This window comes from Numida meleagris, chromosome 3, assembly GCF_002078875.1.
Source record: "Numida meleagris isolate 19003 breed g44 Domestic line chromosome 3, NumMel1.0, whole genome shotgun sequence".
Classification (NCBI taxonomy): domain Eukaryota; kingdom Metazoa; phylum Chordata; class Aves; order Galliformes; family Numididae; genus Numida; species Numida meleagris.
In genome coordinates, this window is record NC_034411.1 from 101033251 (window position 1) to 101059699 (window position 26449).

The window sequence follows — 26449 nt, forward strand, 5'->3', positions numbered from 1 at the left end:
GGAGTGCTGAGGGAATTGGCAGAAGTAGTCACCAAGCCACTTCCAATGATATTTGAAAAGTCTTGGCAGTCAGGTGAAGTCTCTGGTGACTGGAAAAAGGCAAGTCACACCCATTTTTAAGAAGGGTAGGAAGGATAACCCAGGGAACTACCAACCCCTAAGCTTCATCTCAGTGCTGAGGAAGATCATGGAGCAGATTCTAGTGGAAGTTATACTAAGGCACATGGAAGAGAGGAAGGTGATATGAGACAATCAGCATGGCTTCAACAAGGGCAGGTCATGCCTGACCAACCCTGTCACTTTTTATCATGATGTAACTGTCAGTGAACAAGTGAAGAGCAACAAGTATCATCTATCTGGACTACAGTAAGGCATTTGACAAGATCCCCCATAACATCCTTCTCTCCAAATTGGAAATATATATGGTTTTGATGGGTGGACTGTTCAGTGGACATGGAACTGGTTGCGAGATCATACCCAGAGAGTGGTGGTCAATGGCTCAATGTCCAGATGGAGATGAGTGATGAGAGGCATACCCCAAGGGTCCATACTGGGACCCATGCTCTTCAACATCTTCATCAATGACACTGACAGCAGGATCAAGTGCACCCTCAGCAAGTTAGCAGATGACACCAAGCTGTGGGGTGTGGTCAACATGCCCAAGGGACAGGATGCCATCCAGGGAGACCTAGACAGGCTCAAGCAGTGGGACCAGAGGAATCTTGTAATGTTCAATAAATCCAAGTGCAAGACCTTGCACCTGGGTCGTGGCAACCCCTGCTATCAGTACAAGCAGGTGGATGTAAAGATGGAGTACAGCCCTGCCAAAAAGGACTCGGGGGGTACTGGTGGAAGCTGGACAGCAGTATGCCCTCACAGCTGTCATGGCTGAGCAGCTGAGCCAGCAGCTCAAGGGAGGTGAGGCCAGTGAGCCTCACCTCTATGCCTTGGAAAATCATGGAGCAGATCCTCCTAGAAGACATGTCAAGGCACATATGTGACAAGGAGGTGATCCGAGACAGCCAGCATGGCTCCACCAAAGGCAGATCTTGCCTGACCAATCTGGTGCTGCAAAAATGATACAAGGTATGGAACATCTTCCCTACAAGGACAGGATGAAGGAGCAGGGGCTGTTCAGCCTGGAGAAAAGAAGGCTCTGGGGTGACCTGAGAGCAGCCTTTCAATATCTAAAAGATGGCTATAAGAAAGAAGACGACAGATTCTTTAGCAAGGTCTTCTGTGATAGGACAAGGGGAAATGTTTTCAAACTAAGAGTGGAGACTTCGACTGGATATAAGGAAGAAGTTCTTTACCATAAGGGTAGTGAGGCACAGAAAAGGTTGCCCAGAGAGGTGGTGGAAGCTCTGTCTTTGGAGACATTCAAGGTCAGGCTGGACGGGGCTCTAAGCACCCTGACTGAGCTATAGGAATCCCTGTTCATTGCACGGGAGCTTGATTAGATGGTCTTTAAGGGTTCCTTCCAACTCAAACAATTCTATGATTCTATGAAATAAGAGACGCTACTTTTGGAGTGATCATAAAGTAATGCGTAGGTCAATTGCCGAAAAATACATGATCTAAGAAAAGAGTGAACTCATTCAGAAGTCCTCATTACAATCATTACCTCTTGTTGTTTCAGATTTTTGTATTGGTTCTATTGAAACTGAAATTTAAGACTTATTTCAAAATCAACCAAAGCTACAGATCTTTTTTTTTATTTTCATTTTTTTTTCGATTTTTTTTTTTAGAACAACTTACCGACACTAAAGAGATATTACTATCAGCTGAAAACAGTGAGTTTTCTTCATCACTGGACTCATCATTATGCTCATCTGTGTGTTCTTGTCTCTGTCTTTTGTGGGATCGAGGGTCTGAAACTCTTTCTTCCTTTCTCTTACCCATGAGTACTGTGAAAACATGAAAGGAACAGATTGAAACTTACAATGAATGCACATTTTACTTTAAACTACCGATAAGTAGCTGATTTCTATTGATAAATGTCCTGACCATGCTCAAATTGATATTCACCACATGATTTTTAGACACCAAAACGTGTGGAATGTTTGGAAACATTTTGGAATGTTTTCCTGCTCATGTTAGACCCATCTGCACACTGTCCTGTGTGATCTACTGCAGGAAATCTGCTTCAGCAGGGGGGGCTGGACTTGATGATCTCTAGAGGTCCCTTCCAAACCCTGCAATTCTGTTATTCTTTTACCTGTGCCTGCTTAATTTTCTGGTCAAACATTATCCTGATTTGAACAGAAAGAATCATACTATCAAGTACAACAGGCAATAGCATTTATTACATCAAACACCACAGACATTAAAGTTTGTGACACCACTACAAAGACTACTGAATTTCTTCTGTGAGCATTCCTTGACTTTTATAAACAGTGCTTAATAATTCCCTCATTGTCTTAGACAGAACATACAATTGATAAAAAAAATAATACATAACACTTAAGTGCAATGAAGAAATTTCAAAATAAAAGACAGAAATGTAATAAGCTATCCAGCTGACATTCTTGTAACAACAGCAGGGATTACAAGTTAACTTCTGGGTTCTTACTGTATCTCTTAAATATTTACAGAGCACGTGCCATTTCCAATTTATGTTATGCAGTCTAATACCATACCTTTAAAGCAAGCAGCAAATACACTTCATCATACAGTTACATACCTTTTTCTGTGTTACTTTCAGTCTCCTACAGAACCATGTCTTTATGCTACTCAGATCAGTAAAGAGTTACTTGTAAATTTTTGGAATTTATCCATCACTCTATTATGAAGATAGATCTTTCTTCAACCTGTTGCTCCATCGAAATCTCACTCTACAAAGAGGGAAAAACGTACATGTTTAAAATGCTGTAATTAGTATTACAGATCACAGATATGAATTCCATTTTCAACTGGCAAAAATAAAGATTAGTACGAGTATTTTAAGGCATATAGTAGGCTAATGGGAAGTCAACAATGAACAATATTGACAAATGTTAACAAGGTTGTTTAAAGGTCTAGACACTATACATCATATTTTAAATCCAAAGTCTAAATTTATAGCTATATTGCAATATGAAGTAGGACTGTGAATGGAAGCTTGTGATGACAAAGTCAGGAACATCAATAATATAAGTGAGAACCAGACTGTCATTCTGAAAGACAATACAAAAGCGCTGATTTAGTAAAGAGCATGAAATTTACTGGCATGGAATGTATGAGCACAGTTACAAACAAAACCCACAGCTATAAACTGCAAAGAAATCAGGGCAAGATAGATCCAGTTACAAATACATCATCAATTACTACAAATTCTTACAAGTAATTGTTATGCACGTAACAAGAGCATGAAAGGAAAACAGTGTCACTTAATACTGGATAAACACTCTTACACTTTATAGTAGAAAAGTATTTACTTCACTAACATTACAGTATAGAAAAACAGGACGCATTCACTAGAGACAGCACGCATTGCCACTCACGGATGCTCCAACAGAACCAAGGGTAATTATTTCCCATTCCCATTGCAATGCAGGTCTAAAGCTTTTTTCCCCATTTCCTGCCTAGCTAGTGACAGCTAGCTTTGTTCAGAACATACATACACACTCCAGTGTAATGTACCATTACATTGGCTTTCTAGCGGCTTCATGCTAGCCTGGCATTCATCTCAGGCAGGAAGCAGCTGCCACCCAATGCATCCACTTGAACCACTCCGCACACAATCAGCCACAACCTGGATATACAATCTGGATTGCCTTTTGTCCATTTAGCAAAACAGAGGTTCATAAAAAAATACAGGAGCAAACCCACAGTGCAAGATACAGGAGGAAGGGTGGGAGGAATTGCGGCCTTCGGCCGAAAAGTCTGTTTGTTTGTTTGTTTGTTAACAGTTCATGCATGCCTGTGAACAGAATAACCCGTTTGTTTTGGTGGAAGGGAACCATGTCCAGATGGCTGCTGGAGATCGATCTCCAAGGAGACCCCACAGCCTCTGGGCAGCCTGTGCCAGGGCTCCGTCACCCGCGCAGCACAGAAGTGCTCCCGGCGGTCAGAGGGAACCTCCTTTACTCTAGTTTGTGCCCACTGCCTCTTGTCACGGCTCCGGGCACCACTGAAGAGCCCTTCTGTGCACTCTCCCTTCAGGTGTTGGCAGACGTTGGTAAGGTCCCCTCTTCTCCAGGAAGAACAGCGCCAGCTCTCAGCCCTTCCTCCCAGGAGAGCTCCAATCCCTCACCACCCTGGCAGCCCTCTGTCAGACTCCCTCCCACACGCCCGCATCTCTCCGGTACGGCGGGACCACAACTGGACGCCGCACTCCAGGTGCGGCCTCACCAGCGCTGAGCAGACGGAAAGGATCACGACTTTCTTTCCGCCGCGGCCACCCCCAACCACCGCAGCCCCACGGAGCCAACCGCTCCCCACCCTACCTCTCCTTGACGCCGGCGGGACCGCTACAACCCGCAAAAACTCGGACGCAGCCAAAACACTGCTCTCCCAGACAACGGCGCGTACAGGTACGCGTAACGGAAGAGCCGCCACAAGAGCGGCGCATGCGCGCTGCGCGCCGCCCGCCGCCTCCCTGAGGGGCCGTTTCCGTGCGCCGCCATTTTCGGGAGGGCGGGGCGGCTGCGGGGGGAGAGCTGGTGTTGGGGAGCGGGGAGCGGTGGGGTGAGTGCCTGCGCTGTGGGGATGGCGGCCGCCTTCGGTCAGGGGAGTCCCAGGGCTCGGGCGGGACGTGGAGAGCGGCCCTTGCACCTATCGGGGCCGCGGCGTGAGGTGCGTGGGTCTGCGGTCGGATCTAGGCGGGCATTTCAAGTGTTTGAATTGTAGGGCTGGCGTTCCCGCTTCGTGCAGCTCTTCGTGGGCGCAGCCGTAGGGGCAGATCGCTGAACTCTGCAGCTGTGCTCAGTTGAAAAGGTTTTTTTTTTTTTTGTGGGGTTTTTTTTGATTGTTTGTTTGTTTGTTTGTTTTAGGTCTTGTTTCCTGCCAGCGATCTCTGGATACTGTCATTATCCGCGTTGATTCGTCAGTATGTAGAAAGGAAACCAGGCTCAGCCTTCCTCCTTGGAAGTGTCCCTCACTAAGATTGAAGAAGGATATCCCCTTTTTGTTGTTCCACTGAATCCCCATATGTCTTTGGAAAAGGTTTGTGTGCCTTTACTTTTCCGTAGTGCATCCAAGAAACTGATCACTTTGTGCTTTAAGGAGTAACACCATGTGTTTGTATGCTTTATTCCTAATTTTAACTCATTTTATATCCTTGAGGCATAACAGCAACAACATCTACAGAATTTTACTGTGTTATGGCCTGAGCACATAAGAGTAAAACTGGGTTGTGCATCTGAAGAAGTGGATTACAGAAACATGATTTCTGTTGATGGTAAAGCTTTCTTTGAGAATATGATTTAAAATCAGTCTAGAATGCCTGCAGTGGCAGAAGTGATACATTACTGAATGGCTGCCTTGCTTTAGAACAGTTCTGGAGTACAAAACAAAACACCCTGCAAAGAGCGACTTGTTCTGCCAGGTGTTGGATGTGGAAGTTTCTTGAATTTAACATGGCCCTGTTCACGACAGGCCACGAGGTAGCATATAGCTCCTCGTCTGTCTTTAGCAGGTCTCAGAGTTCACCAAGTCATGGTTTCAGAGGAGGGATGGTGTGTTCTCTGAGCGTGTACGGTTTCAAACTCAAGATGAAAAAATAAAAGATGTTCAAGATCTTATTTCTATCTTCTGACATTGAGGAAATTGACAGAAAATGAAATAAGCAAGAGGCAAACTTTTATGATAAAGCAGTGCAGGAATAGATGAGTATTGTGAGGATTTTCCCTCCCTTTTACAAGTTAGAGGCTTCATATAGAAGTGGCAAGATATGAAAACCAGAACGATCCAAGGAAAGTGAAGAAAAGGAAATCCAGTAATGGAGTAGTGTGGATGACCGCTGCATAAGTAGAATTAAATAAGAGATAAAGAAATATGCTACCTAATGGGGATATGTTATCAGCCGGTGTTCTTATAAATATTTTAGTGCCTGTCATGCAGTACCAAAATTAAAAATACTAAGAAGAGAGACATTAGCATGTTCTTGGAGTCATGCTGTTATAACTTCAGAAATGTTTTTTTGAAGGGACTTCTTGAGGTTGTCTGTGCTGACTCATTGCACATGGGAACTTGCACCACTATCACATTAAATCAGTAATACATCATGCTGCCTGTTGGAAATCTAGAATGGAGATTCTGCAGCCTCGGTGGGCTAGCAGTGCTAGAGTACTCTGTCATTGTTTTCTAATGTCTAACTTGAATTCACTATACCACTGTATTTGGCCATTGACCCTTACATCATTGTGGACTACAAAGGCAAATTTGATTCTGTCATTTTAAGTATTCTTCAAGCTGCTTTTCTATGTATGCTACTATTATATGAACAGAAGCATTTTAACATGTGTCCTGCGGCTTCACATCAGGAAGTGATTCCTTCAAGGAGTGTGGATATTGTTTACTTGCTTTTTAAATAACATTTAGAGTTTAGTTATGTAAGGGACACTTTAGAAGTAATTTATGGCTTGGTTTCTTTGTTTCATTTGAATTTGTTTTTATATTCAGACTGTTAGGAATGAAAATATATAATGTAAAGAAGGTACCTAGTAATAAACCATCTGTGAAGTGGAGTGCTTAGAAGTCGTGAGTGCTCTATCCTCCTAAAAGCAAAACTGATAATGTCTGGGTATTTGTTTTCTGATCTTAACATTCATAGTATGTCATGTTTCATTTTATGAAAATATTTTATTTTGCTTAGTCTTTGCAGCTAAAACCTTCCTGCTGACAGCAAAGAAGCTAGAACAATGGGAGTGACTAATCTGTGGCAAATCCTTGAGCCCGTGAGGCAGCCTGTAAGCTTGAGTAGTCTCAAAGGAAAAACACTTGCTGTTGATTTAAGTCTGTGGGTTTGTGAAGCACAGACCGTTAAAAAGATGATTGGAGTCGTTACCAAGCCACATCTGAGGTATGATATCCATATAGATCATTGTAACCAAAAGTTCTGGAGCTGTATGATTTCGTTTTAGTACTTCTGAACTTGTGACTCCTTATCTCCAATATTCATATTACTGTGTTGCTTTGATTCTGTTATTATCACTTGTGTTATTGACATAAAGGGTATGAAATGACGGCACAGTCATCCTGGTGAAGTTCAGCTTGGCTGCAAACAGGGGAATTTCTTGAATCCAGTGTACCATTATTGAGGCCTCAGTAATGGCTAAGGTTGAGATGGGTGCAAGTAGAACTGTGCTGGTCTTACTGTGGTATGGTGCTGTGTAATGTACAAATGATCAAGCTGCAAGAGCAAAAACCAACATACTCATTGTCACATATTCCTGTGGCTGTGTTGGAAGGTAGTAGGAAATCTAAGCTGTTTATGACAGCAGTTTTGGAGTCTGGTAGATTCAGAACATAGCAGGAGTCATGCATACTTCAGCCTGATGTTGCTTATGAATTAGAATTCTAGTTAGATCCCACACTGAAGTAAATGCGTTTAAATCATTCTTCAGGCTTAAAAGCAACATTGAAGTATGTCTTCAATTTAAATGAGCGAGAATAAGTGACTGTCACCTGAAAGCATTGTTTTCTGCAAGTGATGCTGACAGTGGTATTGTGGAAACTATATACAAGTTTTTAAAAATGAACAGCTACTGGTTGGCACAAAAATAGTGACTTACCAGCTGCTGTTAGATGTTTCTGTGGCATCTGTTGAGTTTATTTGATATGAAATATTAGCATCTTCTTAGAATCACTTCTTAAAATTTTGCTGTTAAGACTAGAAATGGATAATTAACTAGAGGTTGAAGCTTAACATGAAATCTTCACTTCTCTGTCATATAAAGTTTTATATGCAGTGGAATGGAAACATCAGCCCAGATGCCTTGCGCAATCTTTCAAAAGTTTGATGAAGGGATGGACAGATTTCTACCAAAAAAAAAAAAAGATAATATTTCAGGGAGTTGGAGATTAAATTATTTAGCTGAGTATTCTAGAGAACCTACAACTTAATTGGAATTATATTTATGTATATATGTTATAAAAAGAAAATAGATGAAAGTTTGTTAGCTTGGGGATAAGGAAATCATAAAAGGTGAAGAGGAAGCTAAGATTGAGCTACATTCTTACACACAGGAATCTAATGTGGTTTAACAAGGCCAAGTGCAACATGTTGCACTTCTGTCAAGGCAGTCTCCTATAAGAGCACAGACTGGGTAGAAGAACTCATTGAGAGCAGCCCTGCAGGGAAGGACCTGGAGGTCCTGATGGACAAAAAGCTGAACATGAGCCAGCAGTCTGCTCGTGCAGCACATAAGACCAGCAGTATCCTGGGCTCCATTAACAGAGGGGTGGCCAGCGGGGACAGGGAGGTGATTGTCCCCCTCTACTCTGCCCTTGTGAGGCCCCACTGGAGTACTGTGTCCAAGCCTGGGGCCACCAGTATGGGAAGGATATGGAGCTGTTGGAGGGGGTCCAGAGGAGGGTCATGAAGATGATCAAAGGGCTGGAGCACCTCTCCTACAAAGAAAGGTTGTTCAGCTTGGAGAAGAGAAGGCTCCGGGGAGACCTCATTGCGGCCTTCCAGTACTTGAATGGAGCTTACAAGCAGGAGGGTGACTGACTTTTTACATGGTCTGATAGTGATAGGATAAGGGGGAATGGCTTTAAACTAAAAGGGGAGATTTAGGTTGGATGTTAGGAAGAAATTTTTTACTCGGAGGGTGGTGGGGTGCTGGAACAGGTTGTCTAGGAAGGTTCTGGGTGCTCCATCTCTGGAAGCATTTTGGGCCAGGTTGGATGGCATCTTGAGCAGCCTGATTTAGAGGTTGAAAACTGCCCACAGCGAGGGGTTAGAACTAGATGATCTTTAAGGTCCTCTCCAACCTAAACCATTCTGTCATTCTGTGACTGTTTGTGGAATAGGCTGAGGAATGTAAGGAAGCCTGATTTCTTTGGTTGTTTTCCTTAATTCTGGAACACCTTGCTTTATTGCAGAAACCTATTTTTTCGGTATTCTTTTTTCACATCAATGGGAATTAAACTAGTGTTTGTCATGGAAGGCGAGGCCCCCAAGCTGAAGGCAGACACCATGAGTAAGAGAAATGAGATGCGATATGGAGCTTCCAAGAAACATGGGGCTGCAAGAACAGGGAGATCTTTTTTTAAATCCGTTTTAAAAGAGGTGAGTAACTGAAGTGTGTCTTGGTACTTTTTTTAATGTGATGGAAACCTTAAAGAGTTTGGAGACAATAACTCAAAAGAATTGGTAGTTTTCTGCCGAACAAATTTCAAAAGTATTTGGAATTAGAGGGAACACACCTTCTGCAATTAAGTTTTACAACATCTGTTGATTGTTGTAGTAAGGTGGCAGTATCATAACATTTTTCTCATTCGATGCGTTCTCTGTGTTTTATGCTGTAGGGAGCCACACTCATAACTGAGTGCTTATTACAGAAATTCAGCTTCCTTGTTCTTTGACATGTTGTTGGAAATCTGCTGCATTAACTGAAAGTTTGTATACCCTTCTCAGCTGAGAAGCTTTGGCTGCAAAGCACTTTTGTTCAGTAATTTTCAATTTAATTCATTATCACAGGTGTTTAACCATTCTCGTATATTCAGAGTTTTGTGAAATAAAATATTTAGACATTCGTGGCTTCAGTAGCTGAATGCATTCACATTTTCTTCTAAAACAAACACTTTGTTCTAAAATCTGTAGAAAGCATTTATGTGTGTATATCTCAGTATATCTTTGATTATGGTCCAGTGTTACTTAGGCCAACAGTACTGTACTGTCATGCATGAAGTTTTGGGGGAGCCTGACACTTTGTTGAAAGATAGACTGGACTAGCACAGACCACAGATTTTTGTGAAGGAGTAACTTTTAATCACGCTGTGTAATTAATATGTAATGTATTAATCTGTAATTAATGGTCTCAGTTGAATATTTCTTTTGACTGTCACAGTAAGGTACTTTTGTAAAGCAATTGATGTATTAATGTTTTATATATACTGTTTCAGAGCGGACGTATGAACTTCTGAGAAAATACATGCTATAACTGGATATAATTTATCATTCGATCTACATTTCCTTTTGGATTCTTTTATATAGTGTCTCCAGCTGTTGGAGTGTTTAGGTGTCCCATGGGTTCAAGCAGCTGGGGAAGCAGAAGCAATGTGTGCTTACCTGAATGCAAAAGGCCACGTCGATGGGTGCATTACCAATGATGGAGATGTTTTCTTGTATGGAGCTCAAACAGTTTATAGGAACTTTGCCATGAACTCTAAGGTAGTGTACATCAGTAGGGTCAGAACTTGCCGGCTCTTTAGAGTCTTCCCAAAATTGTAAATGGAAATAGTAAGAGGCCCTTGAAACGATTGCTTAGATATCATGCTTGTCATCTACTAGTTAGTATTGCTTTAAAATAATCCTTTATGATAGGAACGTTTTGTCCATGTAGTGGGTTTGAGAGCAAAACAAAGGAACTGAAGAGCACTTACAGTACTGTCATCTGTGTTTGTGGTGCTGTATGATGTGTAATAAAGCTAAATACTACTTTTTTTCTTCTTCTAGAGTGGAGAATTTTAGTGAAATAATTGCTTCCTATGAATTCCCATTTAGAGCATATGGGAGCGGTCAGCCTCCTGGCTGGTTCGTATGTGTGCATCTTGCATGTTTCGTTTATTCATTACGAATATGTTTACAGTTAATGCCCTCAGTCTCAAATGATGAATAGGACAGGGATTATGTGTCTGTATTGTAACTAACCAGTTGTTGTGATCATTCAGTAGAAAACAAACAATTTATGACCTTGAGCTGAAAATGTTTTTTAAGAGTACATTTTTCCACTACTGGCAAATCCAAATTTTCTTAGTTGACACTTCCTTTATAAATCAGAGAAAAGATTTCATGTGTTCTGCTTGGTAAACCCTCTAAAAAAGTGGAGGAAAAACGAGATTGGGTTGGTATTTCTTATCTTTATCTGAAAGATATTTTCTTTAATTATTTGGTGTCCGTGCTTACAACTTGAAGTTCTAGAACTGCTGTTATTCAAGTGGTGTCCATGTACTACATTATAAATTTTAATTGCTGCTTTATAGGATTTTACTATCAGACCCTTCTGTATCTTATAGGGTAGACCCATTGTAGAACAGAACTGCAAACACAGCAGTTCTTTCCCTGGTGTCACGGAAATGAAATTAATGATAAATTTCTTTTTCAGGAGCCGCATCTTGACTGTTACACGATGTCATCTATTAAGGAGAAGCTTGGTTGTGACAGAGAGTCTTTGATTGGACTAGCTGTTCTTCTGGGTTGTGATTATCTTCCAAAGGTAAGCAGTTTACTTACTTTTTTATTGGGTACTTATAGCTCATTGTTTTTCAAGACACCATGTCAAGGAAGACTTGCGCATGCTGACAGAACCGTCTACAATACGTGATTGCTGAGATCTAGTTGAGGATGCTTAGTAAGTTGTTACCATTTTTTTATGATAGTTTAAAGATGATCAAAGTAGAGCATACATCTTTCTAAATCTCATGTGTTAGTCCTGACTTAGCCTTCACCTCCACTGTGTGAAGGTTTCATTTTGATGATATTGAGCAAACATGAGAACTGAGTGTTTGCCAAAATACTTTATACCCCTTAGCACGTAAAGTACGTCCCTGGCATAGTAACTGAGGAAAATGAGAAAAAACATTGCTGTGTCCTTTAGGATAGGTAGTAGTGATGGTTTTGAACTGCAGGTATTAGTAATGCTAGTCTGGATGGAACTTAGAGATTCTCTTTAGGTAATTAATGAAGTGAGAGGGTTCTCAATGGGCACTTTCTTCTTTTTTTCTTTTTTTTTTTTTTCTTTTGGAGAGCTGTTGGGTTGTTGTTCTTGAGACTCTGAACAGTTTTGGAATGGAAAGGAAATGGGATGAAACTTGATTTCTGTGCAATTCATCATACTGTGACCACAGGCAACATTTGCTCCCATTCAGAATTGCAGTGGATGTCTAAGTTAACTCTTAAGTCATGGTGTTTCAATTTAATAAAACTGTCCTTTTAAGCAACAGACAGAGTGCATCGCTCTAACTCTTTTCTTTTTGTTTCTTTTAATGAGAGACTTGCTTCTGTTACAGGAATCTGTAAACGCTTCATTATTATCACAAAGCAAATACTAATGAGAAGGGGAGAGGCAGAAAACAGTGGCTTATCAGTAGTTACTGTAATGCTCCTAGCAGCTTCTGGAATGCCAAGTTATTGCATGGTCCTAAAATGGCACAGTTATGTAATACCAGGCCAGTCTTTGGAGTTGTTGCAACCCAGCAAAGCAAATACTGGTGCACACTTGAAAGGAATGCTGAACTACAGGAGTGCATTGGGTGTGGGGACTGGCAGAACAGATAAGTGAGAATACCTCTCTATAACTGCACTTGCTTTGTTGATTACATACAAAAATGATGCTTTTCTTGCAGAAGCTGAATACCTGATAGTCTGCTCAAGTGTCTGGCTGTATTCCAATGACAATTTCTAATTGGTTTTGAAAATTGATTTATTTCATGTGGTTGCATATATTCTGTTCAGTCATTACGTCTGAGTTAAACTAAGCTATTGATTCATTTGTAGCGATGCTGTAGAAAGAATGCTCAATATGGCACGCGTATTCAGCTGCACTGATTCTTGGTAAAATAATGGGTATAAGGATTGAACAAAGAAGTGAAAAGCAGCACGTACCTTTAAATTGTTCTGGTTGTTTTTAATGAACTGTCTGTTGCTCTTCAGTGTATTTAAGAGTTACCATGAAGTCCTGGATTTCTGTCCTTGAGCAGCTCCTGACAAATACTTGCTGTTTCCATCTATTACCCACAGTGGTAGTCTGTTTTCCTGTAAAGGACATGTGTACTGCAGCTGTGGTAATGTAATAAATACCAAAATCAAGCAAGAGAAGCAGAGGACTTAATTCAGATTTGAGTTTTGCATTATCTTTTGGAAAATGTTTCTGCACTATTCACGCTAAGTCACCCCTCAGCTTGAAATCTTCAAGTATTAGAAGTTTCTTTGCCATAAAGCTTCTTTCTCCTCTGACTGAAAGCTTCTTGCTGGTTATTTTTTTCCATCTTTTTGAGATTCCGACATTTTAACTTGAGGTAAAGAGTCTTTGTCTTTCCAAAGCTATTATGAAGAGTTTCAGCTGTCTGGCTGGCACTTAGTTGGCGAGAATGTTGTAGTGTCCAGTTTCACAAAAGAAAAGGAGAAAAAAGAGGGGTTAAAAGTACAGGAAGAAGGTAGTAGAAAACAGGTGGTTTTATCTGAGCTGCTGTTGAGCGTAAGGCTGTTTTATGCAGCTTGCATGTAGCTGCAATCTGTTGCCTCCTCTAGCTCCGTAACTGTCAAAAATTATTTTTCTCACTTTAGCTCGGTGCCTTGGATTGTTATGTTATTTCTGTCCATGATGTTATGAAGGCAGTATTTTATGAAGGTCTGTGCACTGCATGTGTCATTTCTTAATGTTTCATATTTCTGTCTCTATAGGGCATTCCGGGAGTTGGAAAAGAACAAGCTTTAAAATTAATTGAGACTTTGAGAGGTCAAAACTTACTGCAAAGGTAAAGTGGAAATTTACCCTGAATGCTGAAGTACTTTGGTTTTAGTTCACATACTTTCTGGTATGGGCTTCAGCTCCAAGACAATATTAGTAGTATTTTTTTTTTTAATTTATTTGAGAGACAGGTGACTGCATTCTTATTTGCTGTATGAACTACATGGTTTGCTATGTGAACTTCTTAACTGTTTTAAATGTTAGCTGACAGCCAGCTCTTGAGTATGTTGTTGTATTGGAATAGAAGTCACAAGGACTGATGAGGCAGCTGTGCTGATTTTTTTTCAATTTTTTTTAACTGGTTTGTGGATTAGGACATGCTTTCTATATTGTCTTAATGTGCATGTCAGTAGTGGAAGTCCAACAACGATATCCTTGCAAAACAAATAATCTAGTTTCTAACTTAGGAAATACTTGTTGAGCAAATGCCTGAGAAGTACTAAGGGAGTACTTGTGTGTTTTATTTTAAGTATGAAAATATAAAGTATTTCTTAATCCTTTAAATATCATCCCTATAGGTTTGAGCAGTGGAAAGAACAATTTGAGCATGATAATAATCCACCTTTGGTTGTGAAAAGGATAGTTCACTGTTCCGAGTGCCATCATCCAGGTCAGTGTTGAAAGCATGGAGTTTTATTTCTAGCTTAATCATTTGTTTGCTTTTGATTCTGGATGTTTGGGGTCATTGGCTGGTTGAGTTTTTGTGACTGGCATTATAAACTGCTTTTCTTGTCACTCAGCCTCTGACTTCACATTTTCTGCACAGTGTCTGTGTATCCATATACAGGCTTTTTGAGGAATGAAGATACTTCTCTCAAACATGAGACCGGTTGATCGCAGAATGCTAATAAAATGCATTGTGTGATCCCAGATATTTACCATTTTAACAGTGTCAGTAAAGACAGCGTATTGTAATGACAAGCGGCTTTCTTTTCTCCTACCTGAATTGGTCTTGCATGAGGACTGAACCTGTTGGCGTTGCTGGATTTTGCTGCAGCTTTTTCTTGAAAATAAATTAGTCTTAACCTCATTTTTGTAGCATCTTTGGTCAACTCACTCAAAGCCATTGCTCTGGATGGTAATGAGAATGGGGAAAAAAAAGCTTGTTTTGAATATCCATTACTTACTATTTTGTCAGGATGTCATAGGCTTCTTTGTAGCTTCATTTATAGTGAATTCCTCAGCAAAAGGTCTGAAATGGCTAGGGAAAGAATGGCTAGGAAAATAATTTAAAATACCAAAATCTTCTTTTTGTCAGTTTTTATGGTAGGTATGTAGCTAATATACTCAGATCTGCTTACAGCTGCTATTCATGCCAGATTCATACATGTTCTGACCCTTATATTTTAATTGCTAGTACTGTTCGTGGAGGTTTTTAAAACTTCCTTTCTCATCATGATTTGTGCATCTTCTGTAGGATCACACAAGGACCATGAGCGCAGTGGATGTAGATTCTGTGAAAGCACTAGATACTGCAAACCCAGTGACTCCAAATACTGCTGCCCTTGTGAATGGCATCAGTTAGAGCAAGTGAGACAAGCAAGTGCAGTGGAGGACAATATCAGAAAGTAGGAATGTTTTGAAAATGATCTGCTTTCACGTGCAGAGTGAGCTTTTAAACGGTGCATTTTTCTTATTTGTTATTCAGTTCCTAACACATTTGTTTTACCTGCAGAAAAGCTAACAGTTGTGAAGGCTTTCCATTCTCTGAGGTAAGAAGCCTAGTTAAAAATTAACTTTTCAAATCAATTAATTGGAATTTCAGGTTTGTTTCCCTTTCTTCAACTACCTCTTTTCTGTTTTCTCTCAAGGTTATCCAAGAATTTCTTGTAAACAAGAATAAATTGAACAAGATAATGGAATGCAAAAGGCCAAATTTATTGTCGTTTCAGGTATTTGTGAAAATACTGGATGTTCAGCTCTGTGGGTTTTCTTGTTTTTGCCTTAAGGAAGTCATCTGATCTTGATTTTCATTGGTAGTTCTACTGGAAATATAATTAAAGTACTTTGCTACAACTTTTTAATTCACCTCATTTTTTTTGAAAGTCAAAAATTGACAACTTTGAAAAATCAGTTGATGTAAATAAGCATTTAGAAAAGCTCAAGTAAAATAACTCAGAAAAGAGGTCACTTGCCACTGTTCCATTTCTCATTGTCTGGCATTACTAGAGTGGATTGCTGAGCATTGGATCATCTGTAGCGTATAACGTACTGTGTGTTTATGAGGCATAATGCTTCAGGAATGTTATCTTTCTCCCATCTTTCATAAAGGTTTTAACAGGTCCGGCTCTTGTTTTTGCTCACGTTTGCCTTGTCCTCATACCAACACAGTGTGTATATGGTAACTCAAGTTATGATTGCAGGCTTTGTGAGTTTTTTTTTGTGGGTTGTTTTTGTTTTGTTTTGTTTGAATAATTTCTTGGTATCATTGAGGCAACCAGCTTCTATACATAACAAGCAGAGACATTTATTCTGAATTGTGTATGTTTTTCCCCCCAAAACTGGCAGGCCTGTATTTAGCACAATAATACCACCTTCCAGGTACAGAGGCCCTTTAATTCCAAGTGCCTAAAGCTCAAAAGTGACATACAGAGGTTGCTCCAAAAGAAATGCCAACTACTTGCTTCCGTGCAAACTACAGCAGCTACAAAGAGGACAATGCCACGATTTGATAGAGCAAGTTCTCTGCTGAAAAGCACATTTTTTCAACATAATCACCACCATTAGCTCTGCATTTTCACCACCAATAAGCAAGAGCCTGCGTGCTGTGTTTGTAAAAATCTGCACCAGCAGAGGTGGCACACTGTTTCACAGCTGCTGTGACAGCAGTATTGCTAGGAAGACTTTGCCCATGCAGTCTATCTTTCATCAGCCTGAACAGATGGAAGTCAGAAGGTGCCAAACCTGGACTGTGTGGTAGGACAGTCCAGTCAAGACTGGCAAAGAGCTCCATCATCTTAAAACTGGTATGGGGCCTGGCTTTATTGTGTTGTGAGAGAAAGGTTGTCTTCTTCTCTGGCCTGACTCTGGAAGTTGGAGCCTTCAGCTTAGTCAGCATCCTGATATAGCAGTCAGAGTTGATGGTTCGTCTGGGTTGCAGGAAATCTGGAGGGGTCATCCCTTTCCTGTGCGCATCAGTTCACCCACTGAGGGCTCCAGCTTGAACTTTTTCTTCAGTGGGGAATTCACATGTCACCACCCCATAAGCTGCCATTTTGACTCTGACTTGTAGCCTAGCTTGTCACACATTTCAGTGTGACAGCTCTGCATGGCCATCCCGAACATGGCTTGTCTTTCACATCGCTGTTCCTTCAACTTGTTATTGGCAGCGGGTGGATCTGCTCATTTACAGATAACTGTTTCTTCACTTGGTACTGAGAAATTGTTTGGTCTTACTTTTACAGAACGTTCTAGATGTTTTAAGCATTTAGTTCTGTGTCCCTACTATACAGCTGTTGAAGTTTTGATATCTACCAGAGTAAGACAGTTTAAAAGCGTGGGGTTTTTTATTTGTTTTACACTAACAGATATTTGCTTCTGAGAAGATGGAGTGGGCAAAGCATTATGCTTGTAAGAAACTGTTAGCGCTGTTGACACGTTATGATATGATCCAGAGAAAATCTGGATATATTGATTCAAAACAACTGCAGGCAATACGGTAATGTAACTGGAGTTCTTTAACCTTTAACTTCTGCTGCTGGAGGAGTTTTTTAATTTTCTTTTTTTTTTTTTTTAAATGTAATTATTTTCCTTCATGTCTGCCTCAGGCTATGTGCTCATTTTGAGTAGAGCTAAAAATTTAGATGAACCTGCTAATATGTATGTTGCTACTGCACAAAGTAGTACATACAGCACTTCTCTTAGGTTCCAACAGAGCCTGCTTTTTCCTATGCTTGCTATTCCGTTCTGTCTCCTTGGGTCTGTGCACGTGAGATTTAGCTTTAAGGGCTTGCTTCTCTGCTCCGATACTTAGTAGAATTTTGCTTGACTTCAGTGATTAAAAGGTACCAGCATAGACTTATTTATAAGTTTCCATGTACTCAGTTATGTGTCTAATGAAATTATTGACTTCCAGTTCATTTCTGCCACCCCTTCTTCTGGATACTTAAATGGATATGCAGGAAAAACAGCAAGATGCAAGTTAGTGTTTCCATCTCAATATTTTCCTGACATCCATTTTCTGTTACTCAGGAGTTCTCTGGGCTAGAGTTAGTACTGTTTTGCTCTGTCAGCCCTTGATGGGTCGTCTTTTAAATGATCTAACATTTTGTTAAGCCTATGTGAACTTTAAGAATCTACAGCATCTGCTGGCAAAAGATTCCTAAGCTTAGCTTCACGGTATGAAAGAAATTGTTATTTAACTTCCTGATAAGTTTTTTTAGTGGGATCCACTCCACATTCTTCCATTGTAAGGCTTACTAGTCACTTCATTTCTTGGTGCTGTTCAGGATTTTATAGACTTTAATTTTAGGGAGCAAAAGGCAGTTGATGTCGGTATGGTATTCACAGAATCATAGAATGGCCTGGGTTGAAAAGGACCTCAAAGACCATTGAGTTTCAACCCTCCTGCTGAGTGCAGGGTCACCAACCACTAGACCAGGCTGCCCAGAGCCACGTCCAGCCTGGTCTTGAACACCTCCTGGGACAGGGCATCCACAACCTCCCTGGGCAACCTGTTCCAGTGCGTCACCACGCTCTGAGTGAAAAACTTCCTTCTAATATCTAACCTACATCTCCCCTGTCTCAGTTTAAGACCATTCTCCCTTGTCCTATCGCTGTCTGCCCTCGTGAACAATCATTCCCAATTGTATTATCTCTTTTGGATTGATGGGTCACTAGTCTGTTAAACTGTTCCTCATAGAGAGCTGTTCTGTTCAGCATTATCTTTCAAAAGAGTGACTGGATTGAGTGTGTTGTTTAGGGGCTGCTTTTTAATGAGTTGATTAGACAAATGACTGGTATTTTACTTTGAATGAAATAATTGATCTGTTTATGTTTCTATTAAGTGTTTCAAAAGTTTAAAAGACAGATCCTGATCTAGTTTTCATTTAATAGATGTTTAAGAACAGAGTGGTGAGTCAGCACCAACCTCTTTAAGTGTAGGAACTTAAAACATGAACTGAACAGGGGCAGTCAGTCTTCATGATAGCCCTGTTTACTATCTTACTTCATGCTATTATGCAAAAGATGTGAATGATGCTCTCTGGTCATTCAGAAAATTACTGTCCATGGCAACAGTCTTCTCCATGGCATAGTTATAAGATACCAAACTGATGTTTGTGGGAGTTTGCATTAGGATTATATGTTACAGAACAGCTTTTTGATTTCTAGTTATGCTACTCTGAGCAGTATCATTTCTCCTAAATAAGTAATTAAATAATCAGTATGCAAAATCTAGAGCCAAAATTTTGCTAAACAACTTCTGCATTTAAAAAAATATACTTTTTTTTAAATGCTGTGCTAAATTCACTGTTACAGAGATTGTTTTCTTCTGCTCCAAATCATTATGTTAGAATACTGAAATATTTTTAGATATCTTATATTCTTCCTTTGATCCTTCATTTCTTGTCCAAACAAAATTGTTTAATGTGTTGCTTTCTTTTCTTATAGGATAGTCAAGACACGTGTTAAAAATGGAGTTCCCTGTTTTGAAATTGAGTGGCAAAAACCAGGTTGGACTGGTTTCTATGTATATTATTGAAGAGTCTGGTTCATAGAAAAAGACAAAAGCATTCTTGAAAGAGAAAAATAGTTTGATAACATTATGAGTAAATGATGTGTGGATAAGATTGGAAAAACTGTACTGTGAAAGAAAATGTCACATTTCATATACCCTGAAACCAAGAGCAATGCTAAAGATCAAAGAAAGAATAAAATAAGTCATAACCAAACACAAACTAAATAACCCCCTCCCCAAAAAAAGAAGAAAAACACTTTAACCAGAAAGCAAGGGCCTTGGTTTTGAAGTACTTTTTCTGGTTAATAACATCTGGACTCTTTTTCATGCCATATTTTCTCTTGTTTCACGATGATTCAGTCCTCACTGTGTCTGTATGACCTGGGAGCTTGTCAGAAAGCAAATGGCTGTGCCACAGCTAAGCCTCAAACCTTGTGCTGTTTGTCTCTTTACATATATTCCTTATACTCAAATCTTTTTTTTCTTATTCTATCCTCTGAAATATTTCTATGTATATGTCTAATATAAATTCATTAATTTTGATAGAACACTATGTTGATGCAGAAGATGAGCCTGTGGAGTTGTGCGTAGTTACAGTAGAAGAGGAGTCTTTGTTTCAGGCTGCCTATCCAGATGTTGTTGCTCTTTACCAAATGGAAAAGTCAGGAGCTCTGGCAAAGAAACAGAAAAGTAAGTCCAGAAGTTTCTATCATACTAACTTACTGGCCTTGCCAGAATACAAGAAACAAAAGTAAATATTGCTCATCAGTGGGAGAAGTACAATGTTTGTGTACTTCTGTTTTTCAGACAAGAAAAACGGGCCAAAAGGAAAGGAGTTATCAGATGCTTATGGTGAAGTTACCAGTCTTCTGTCTCAAATGAATTTGAAGTCTACAAATGAAATTATTGCTGTGCAAAACCACATGTCTGATGTAAAAAATCCGCTTGAATATCAGATACACCAGAGAAGCACTGAATCAAAAGATCCCGTGGTAGCTGCACCTTCCTCTGTAGCACCTGTTGAAATGGCAGTATCAGCAGTTGGACTTTCTCTGACAGCATCACCTTGCTGGCACTTACAGAGTACATCGACTGACTCATCTGTAGGGCCTGCACAATTTACTAAAAACTCAGGAGTGTCATCCTCTGTAACGGCTGATCTACAATTGAGCAAGATTGAAGAAGGCTCCTTCCCTATCAGCACTTCACCAACCCATGCATGTAATAATACCTGTGATCCAGTGCCTGACTTGACTGCATACATAAAACACTCATATCCAGTACGTCATGAAACAATAAAAAACAACTCAGACTATTCTGGTGCTGCGCAGTCAGATCAAGATCATTCTGATAGTGCAGATGATTTGCTTTCAGATGGCCATATGGATCAACTTCAAAAGTTGTCTTTAAGTGAGCGTATACGTAAGAAAACTTCTGTTCCATCAAAGCCTGTGCTGTCAGAAGATGTAATGCAGCAGGAACCTTTCAGATATTTTAAACACACAGAAGTAGCATTGAAACTTGATAAAGATTATCTCTCTTCCTCACGTCAGTTAAATAAACTAGTGCAAGACACTAAAACTGTGCTACCAGAAATCTGTTCAAGTGAATCCAGTGTGCCTCTTTCTCAAGAAGCTGACACCCTGCATGAAATGATGCAGAAAGACCATAATGTAAACTGCTCAGCATCTCTAGCCCCCAGTAAGCATACAACAGAGCCACTGCATACTGTGTGTGAAGTGCTTCCACTGTGTCGAAAGCCAGCAAATGTTGCATCTGTCCATAACATTACAAAAATTTGTACTCAGGCTGCTTGGAAAACTTCTTTTAAGAGTGTGTGTCAGAGCAAATGCTCTTCTAGCGAGGACAGTGATGATGGGAACATGAATAAAAATCCAACATGTAAGCAGAAGAAAAAGCAACTGAACCCTGGCCAGTTTAAAAAAACTTTTACCAAAAAAAGATATAACACTGCTAATGGCAAAAGTACAAACAGTGACTCAGCACTTGTAATTAAAGGGAGGGAGAAAACGGCCAATTTTAAGCAAGTTGGTAGGAATTTGTCACTGGAAGTATCTCCAAAAGATTCCTCTGTAGTTGAAGTTGATTGTTCCCAAAGTTCAGAACAACTGTTTCAGCGCACACGTTCCAGTCCTGCACAACAAGTTGAAAGTGATGTATTGATTTGTGCGTGGGCAGGCAGTCCCCTTCCCCTGTCTGAAAGACTAAAAAGAAGACTCAAAAGCAATTAGGTTGCTCATAAAGTAATTATGGTAACAATTAACTCTGAAACTTCACCTCTTAAAGAGCTCTTTTTCAAAGTTTCTCCCGTGTGCTAGGTCAATTGAAGTGCAAACATTCATGATGAATAAGAAGTGTTGTGAAATACTTTGTACTACTGCTAAAGTTTGAAACTAAAATGTTGACAGAGGCGCTAAATCAGATGTTATAGTCAAATACCAATTATTCTGGGCTTGGTTATGTTCTGAATGTGTAAGCAGCAGGCTATGGTATACAAGAGTTGATACTTTTTAATTATGAAGTCTGTTTTTTCCCTGCCAAGTTTTTTTTCCATACACCAGTATTAGTCCTGCTTATACAGATATACATACTAAAAACAGTGCCTGCTATTGGGTATGCTCAGTGAGACAAAGCAGCACAGCTCTTGACAACTGGAAATTCCCATTCTGCCCCACTGATTTAATTTTGCTTGTTTTAAAATGGCCTTTCAAATTGTGGGATGCTGGATGCGTTGATTATCTCTAAAGGGTCAGATAGAGACATGCAGCGGATGCACCTTTGAGCACAGCTAAATGTATAACATGCCGTGCCCTATAACAAACCTCTTTCAATATTTGTACCTTCCAAATGCAGTAAGCCATAGAAGGATATTCTGATTTCGTAGCTGTTACTTGCACTATTTAAGAAAATTTGATGGCTGTTTTAACCACATTTATAAATAAGGGCATTTTTAATTTATGGAAGATACGAAATTCCTTCTAATGTTCACGTGTACCAGGATAAAGGTTAAATACAGAAAATCAAAAGCTGATAACACCATTGCAGACTCTCTGAAAAATATAATGTATTGTAAATGTTTGATTTTACGGCAGGAACTTAAATGCAATTGGATTTTTGAAGGTGTTCTTCCTTGTTCTTTATAATCAAGCAAACTGATCATAGACAGAAACTATTGTCTTCTGAAGCTTATTAGAAAATTCTTCCTTAAGCATTCATAACTTTTCTATGTACCAACCAGAATGAAGGCCCGTCTTACGCACATGCAGTGTTTATATTGTGGCTTGGTTTATATTATTCATGCATTAATGAAGAGGTCAGTTCTTTCTTACAAAGGCCAAAACTTTAGAAGTTAGGAAGCTAAACTCTAGCTGTGTTTAAAGAAGAAATAACTAATGTAATCTGTAATTAGTGAAACTGGTAGCTTCTTAGCTTGCCTGCTGGCAGGTGGAGAAAGCTGATTTGTAGTAAATTTTCTAAATGAGAAATGAATTACACAGATGAGCAAAAATTCCCAAACTATTGGAAACGTTTTCAGTTTTGAAGATAGTCTCTTTTTGGAGGGTCACCACCCTGATGGTGTGAGCATATAGCTGAAAGAACAGAAACACTACGGAGAATCAGAGTACCAGTCACCTGGGAATTAGGAATGGAGGGATTCCATATGTTGTGGTCAGTGGTGGACGGATTTTGTGTGCGTGTGTGCAGAAAAACACTCGTTTATGCTTGATTCTGTTTCTTCTATGCTTTTGATACTTGAATGCGGAAGGTTGTAATCAGTAGCTGGAAATTTCATGAATAAAAATACCAGCGCCGTACAACTATTCCCTCTGTGCATCAGAATGTACTCTTTTATTGGAAGGATCATTAATTTTCAACCATACCGTGTGGGTTTCTGTGCTTTAGATGTTGGTTTAAGGCTGGATGGTAAGTTATGTTTTTGGAGAGGGTTTTTTTGGTTGCTTTTCAGATCTCTCTGAAATGTCTGCCTTACTGAAGGATTTTCCAAAAATATTGTGCTGTCATTACGATGAATTCATGTTTTATGGATTATGAAAATCAGAAATGAGATGCATTCATGAGATAGGAAGAACTTTAGTGGAAAAAAATGAGGAGCAGCAGTAGATTTGAAAATAACTGTATAGGATACTGTCTGTCACTTACACTGTCTCTGCTCATTGCAGCAAATCTACATGGGAACATTCATCCTTGGGGGTATCGTCAGATTTCTGATGCGCTACAGAGGGGAAATCACAGTTTAAATGCATTTGGAGTTCTCACCTTGCTGTAATTTACTGAGTGTAAGGATTAGGGCCAGTTTCTCTTCTTTAGAGCTGTTCTTACTGTCAGAGCTGCCTGCTTTGCAAACTCATATTTGTGAAGAAAACGTTTCAATATACTGAATGGGTGCAGATAACATCTGCAGAAAATATTCCTAAAAGATTATACTAAACTGATTGTAAGTAGAAGTGAATGTAATGCAACTGCCTGCTGCCCCTGAATGTATTTTCATTTATCAATCCTGGTCAGCTAAAGCAATCTGTATCAGGATGCTTTGTACAAAGCAGTGAAATTCTGTCTGCTGCGAAGATGGAGCAGATAAGATGCATCATTCTTCAAGTACTTTTCTGGCAGTTTTTCTATGAAAGCACTCTAGCAGCACACTGGTGTATCGCTTCTGATGTCAGTGTCGTTCTAGCTCAGGTGATACCTGGAGCAATACAGACCAGAAATTTAGGTTCTCTTAGCAGTATGAATACCATCATTTCCACTTTAACAAGCAATATTGAACATCTGCTATAACATAACAAATTTATACAGCATGTGTTAACAATGGGAAGTATTTGGTGTTCCTTACGTGATTGTGATTCTCCCTATTTCAGTTCCACGGGGAAATCAACCAGAAAGTCACTGAAGTACTAACATGGGGAATATATATGTAGATTAAAAAAATATAGTGGAAAGTGATCCAAAAAAATCCTTATTTCCTGTGTATCCCACTATTGCTGCAATTGTTTTTACATTTTTTCCATTGGGAGATATTACTGACATACTCAGGTATGTTCACAGGTGTTGCTCACAAGAAAGTTGTTCAAAATCATTGTGTTTATCTTAGCAACAGAAATGATAAATGGGGTTTATGTGTGTGTGTATATATAGTTGACAGAAACATTTCCTGATTTGAGAATGAGATATCTAAGCTGAATTTTGAGGATTAGCACGGGCTTGGCTGTATGCTATTATGTTAACAAAGAAACTTCGAAGATGTGGTGAAAGAGACTAATGGCAGCTGCTACTTGAGATAAGATGAAGTCTTTTCATGTCTAAAAAGGTGTCAAACTCTGCCGTGTTGTATCGGTAGATAAAAGGGAAACTGCAGTTAGAATATTATTGGGAGTTGTTGCAAACCTAAGTGCTGCTGGCGAAACAGTAAACTCAGCGCTAGATTTAGCGCTTTTCCCTGCAGGAAAAAAAACAACTGTTTCAAGAAAAACAAAATGATGACAGGTGACAGAACCACTCTTGCACAGTTCTCTTCCTCCTATCCATCACTGTAGCTACTGCCAGTACCGAGCTGAATTTAAGACTAATAAAACAACAAAGCTTTAAAAGTTCTATAAACCTAAGCTTTATCTCCCAGCTCCTAAACCAATTTTCATCATAGGGTTGGGGGAGATCTTGATCACTGAGCACAGCTAGAAAAACAGATATCCTTTGAAAATTTTGCCCCAAGAAAACTGCTGCCCACACTGCTGTACTGATGGATATTTGCAGCGAATTAGATGCCTGACTAGAATACAGTGAGGGAAAAGCTAGCTTCAGGGATAATTTGAATGCAGAATAAGTTTGTGTAGGAGTAGCTGTACATGAGCGTTTGTTTTATTTTAAAATGCAATTTGCTCAGCCAAATGGGTTGTCCTACCACAAACATTCCTGATGAAAGGGCTCCTTGTCAGGCTATTGGTGTTCTCAGATATAGGGAGAGGAACTTCAATCACTGTCTCTTCTGAATAAATCTGTGGGCAAGTTTACTAGATGAATCATAGAGTCATTCAGGTTGGAAAAGACCTCTAAAATCATCCAGTCCAGCCATTAACCCATCCCCACTGTGCCCACAAAGCCACGTCCTTCAGTGCCACATTTCCTAGTTTCTTGAATGCCTCCAGGGGCGGTGACTCCACCACCTCCCTGGCAGCTTGTTCCTATGCATCACCACTCTTTCTGAGAAGAAATTTTTCCTAATAATCAACCTCTTCCTCCCCTGGCAAAACTCAAGGCCATTATCTCTTGTCCCAGTGCAGGTACCTGGGAGAAGAGGCCAGCCCTCAGCTCACCACAACCTCCTTTCAAGTAGTTGTACGGAGCACTAAGGTCTCCCCCGAGCTTCCTTTTCTGATTGAACAATCCCAGTTCCCTCAGCTGCTCCCCGTAAGACCTGTGCTCCAGGACCCTCATGGCTTCATCCTCTGGACACGCTCCAGGGCCTCAGTGTCTTTCTTGCAGAGAGGGGCCCAAAACTGAACATAGTACTTGAGGTGCAGCCTCACAATTGCCAAGTACGGGGCACGATCATCTCCCCGCTCTGCTGCCTGCACTGTTTCTGATGCAAGCCAGGATGGTGTTGGCCTTCTTGGCTACTTGGGCCGATTGCTGGCTCGTACTTAGCCAGCTGTCAACTAATATCCCTTAGAACCTTTTCCTCTATGCAGTTTTTCAACTACTCTGCTCCAAGCCTGTAGTGATACCTGAGGTTGTTATGATAACAGTGCAGGAGCTTGGTCCTGTTGAACCTTGTACAGCTGGCCTCAGCCCATCAATCCAACCAATCCAGATTCCTCTGTAGAGCCTTTCCTACCCTCAGGCAGATTGATACTTCTTCCCAACTTCGTGTCACTTGCAAACTCATGGAGGGTGCACTCAATCCCCTCATCCAGATCATCAGTAAACAGGACAGGCCCCAGTACTGACCCCTGATGAATACCACTCGTGACCAGTTGCCAGTAGGGTTGAGTTCCATTCACCAGCACTTTCAGGGCCTGGCCATCCAGCCAGATGCTTACATGCTATCTTCTTCCTTCATCCCATCATCCCAGTGCTGCCTGAGCAGTATTCATACAATGAATAACAGGCAAGG

At 40.2% G+C, this 26449-nt stretch overlaps 2 protein-coding genes across 8 annotated transcripts in view; one reads left to right on the forward strand and one right to left on the reverse strand.

The window, feature by feature from the left end:
• The window catches only part of SMC6 (structural maintenance of chromosomes 6), a 34303-nt gene extending 29730 nt beyond the window's left edge, over positions 1-4573 (reverse strand). Inside the window, exons 1-3 of the mRNA XM_021391541.1 lie at positions 4428-4573; positions 2684-2834; positions 1759-1907 (exon numbers count right to left, since the gene is read on the reverse strand). Of these exons, the coding sequence (XP_021247216.1) occupies positions 1759-1902 (144 nt within the window). The 5' untranslated portion in view covers positions 1903-1907; positions 2684-2834; positions 4428-4573. The remainder of the gene's footprint in view (positions 1-1758; positions 1908-2683; positions 2835-4427) is intronic.
• GEN1 (GEN1, Holliday junction 5' flap endonuclease) lies at positions 4030-24929 on the forward strand. 7 transcript variants are annotated; one of them, XM_021391544.1, is made up of 15 exons: positions 4030-4514; positions 4974-5145; positions 6797-7003; positions 9031-9217; positions 10145-10321; positions 11256-11366; positions 13553-13626; positions 14138-14229; positions 15037-15187; positions 15295-15331; positions 15431-15511; positions 17147-17277; positions 19230-19291; positions 19843-19986; positions 20104-24929. In XM_021391544.1, the coding sequence occupies exons 3-15, from the start codon at positions 6843-6845 to the stop codon at positions 21546-21548; spliced, it is 2853 nt and encodes a 950-aa protein (XP_021247219.1). In that variant the 5' UTR covers positions 4030-4514; positions 4974-5145; positions 6797-6842; the 3' UTR covers positions 21549-24929. The 7 variants fall into 7 exon arrangements, 6 of the variants coding, with proteins under 6 accessions (XP_021247219.1, XP_021247218.1, XP_021247222.1 ...); XM_021391543.1 differs by lacking the exon at positions 4030-4514 and adding an exon at positions 4580-4668; XR_002436802.1 differs by lacking the exons at positions 4030-4514; positions 20104-24929 and adding exons at positions 4636-4776; positions 17695-17759 and having other exon boundaries at positions 19843-19922.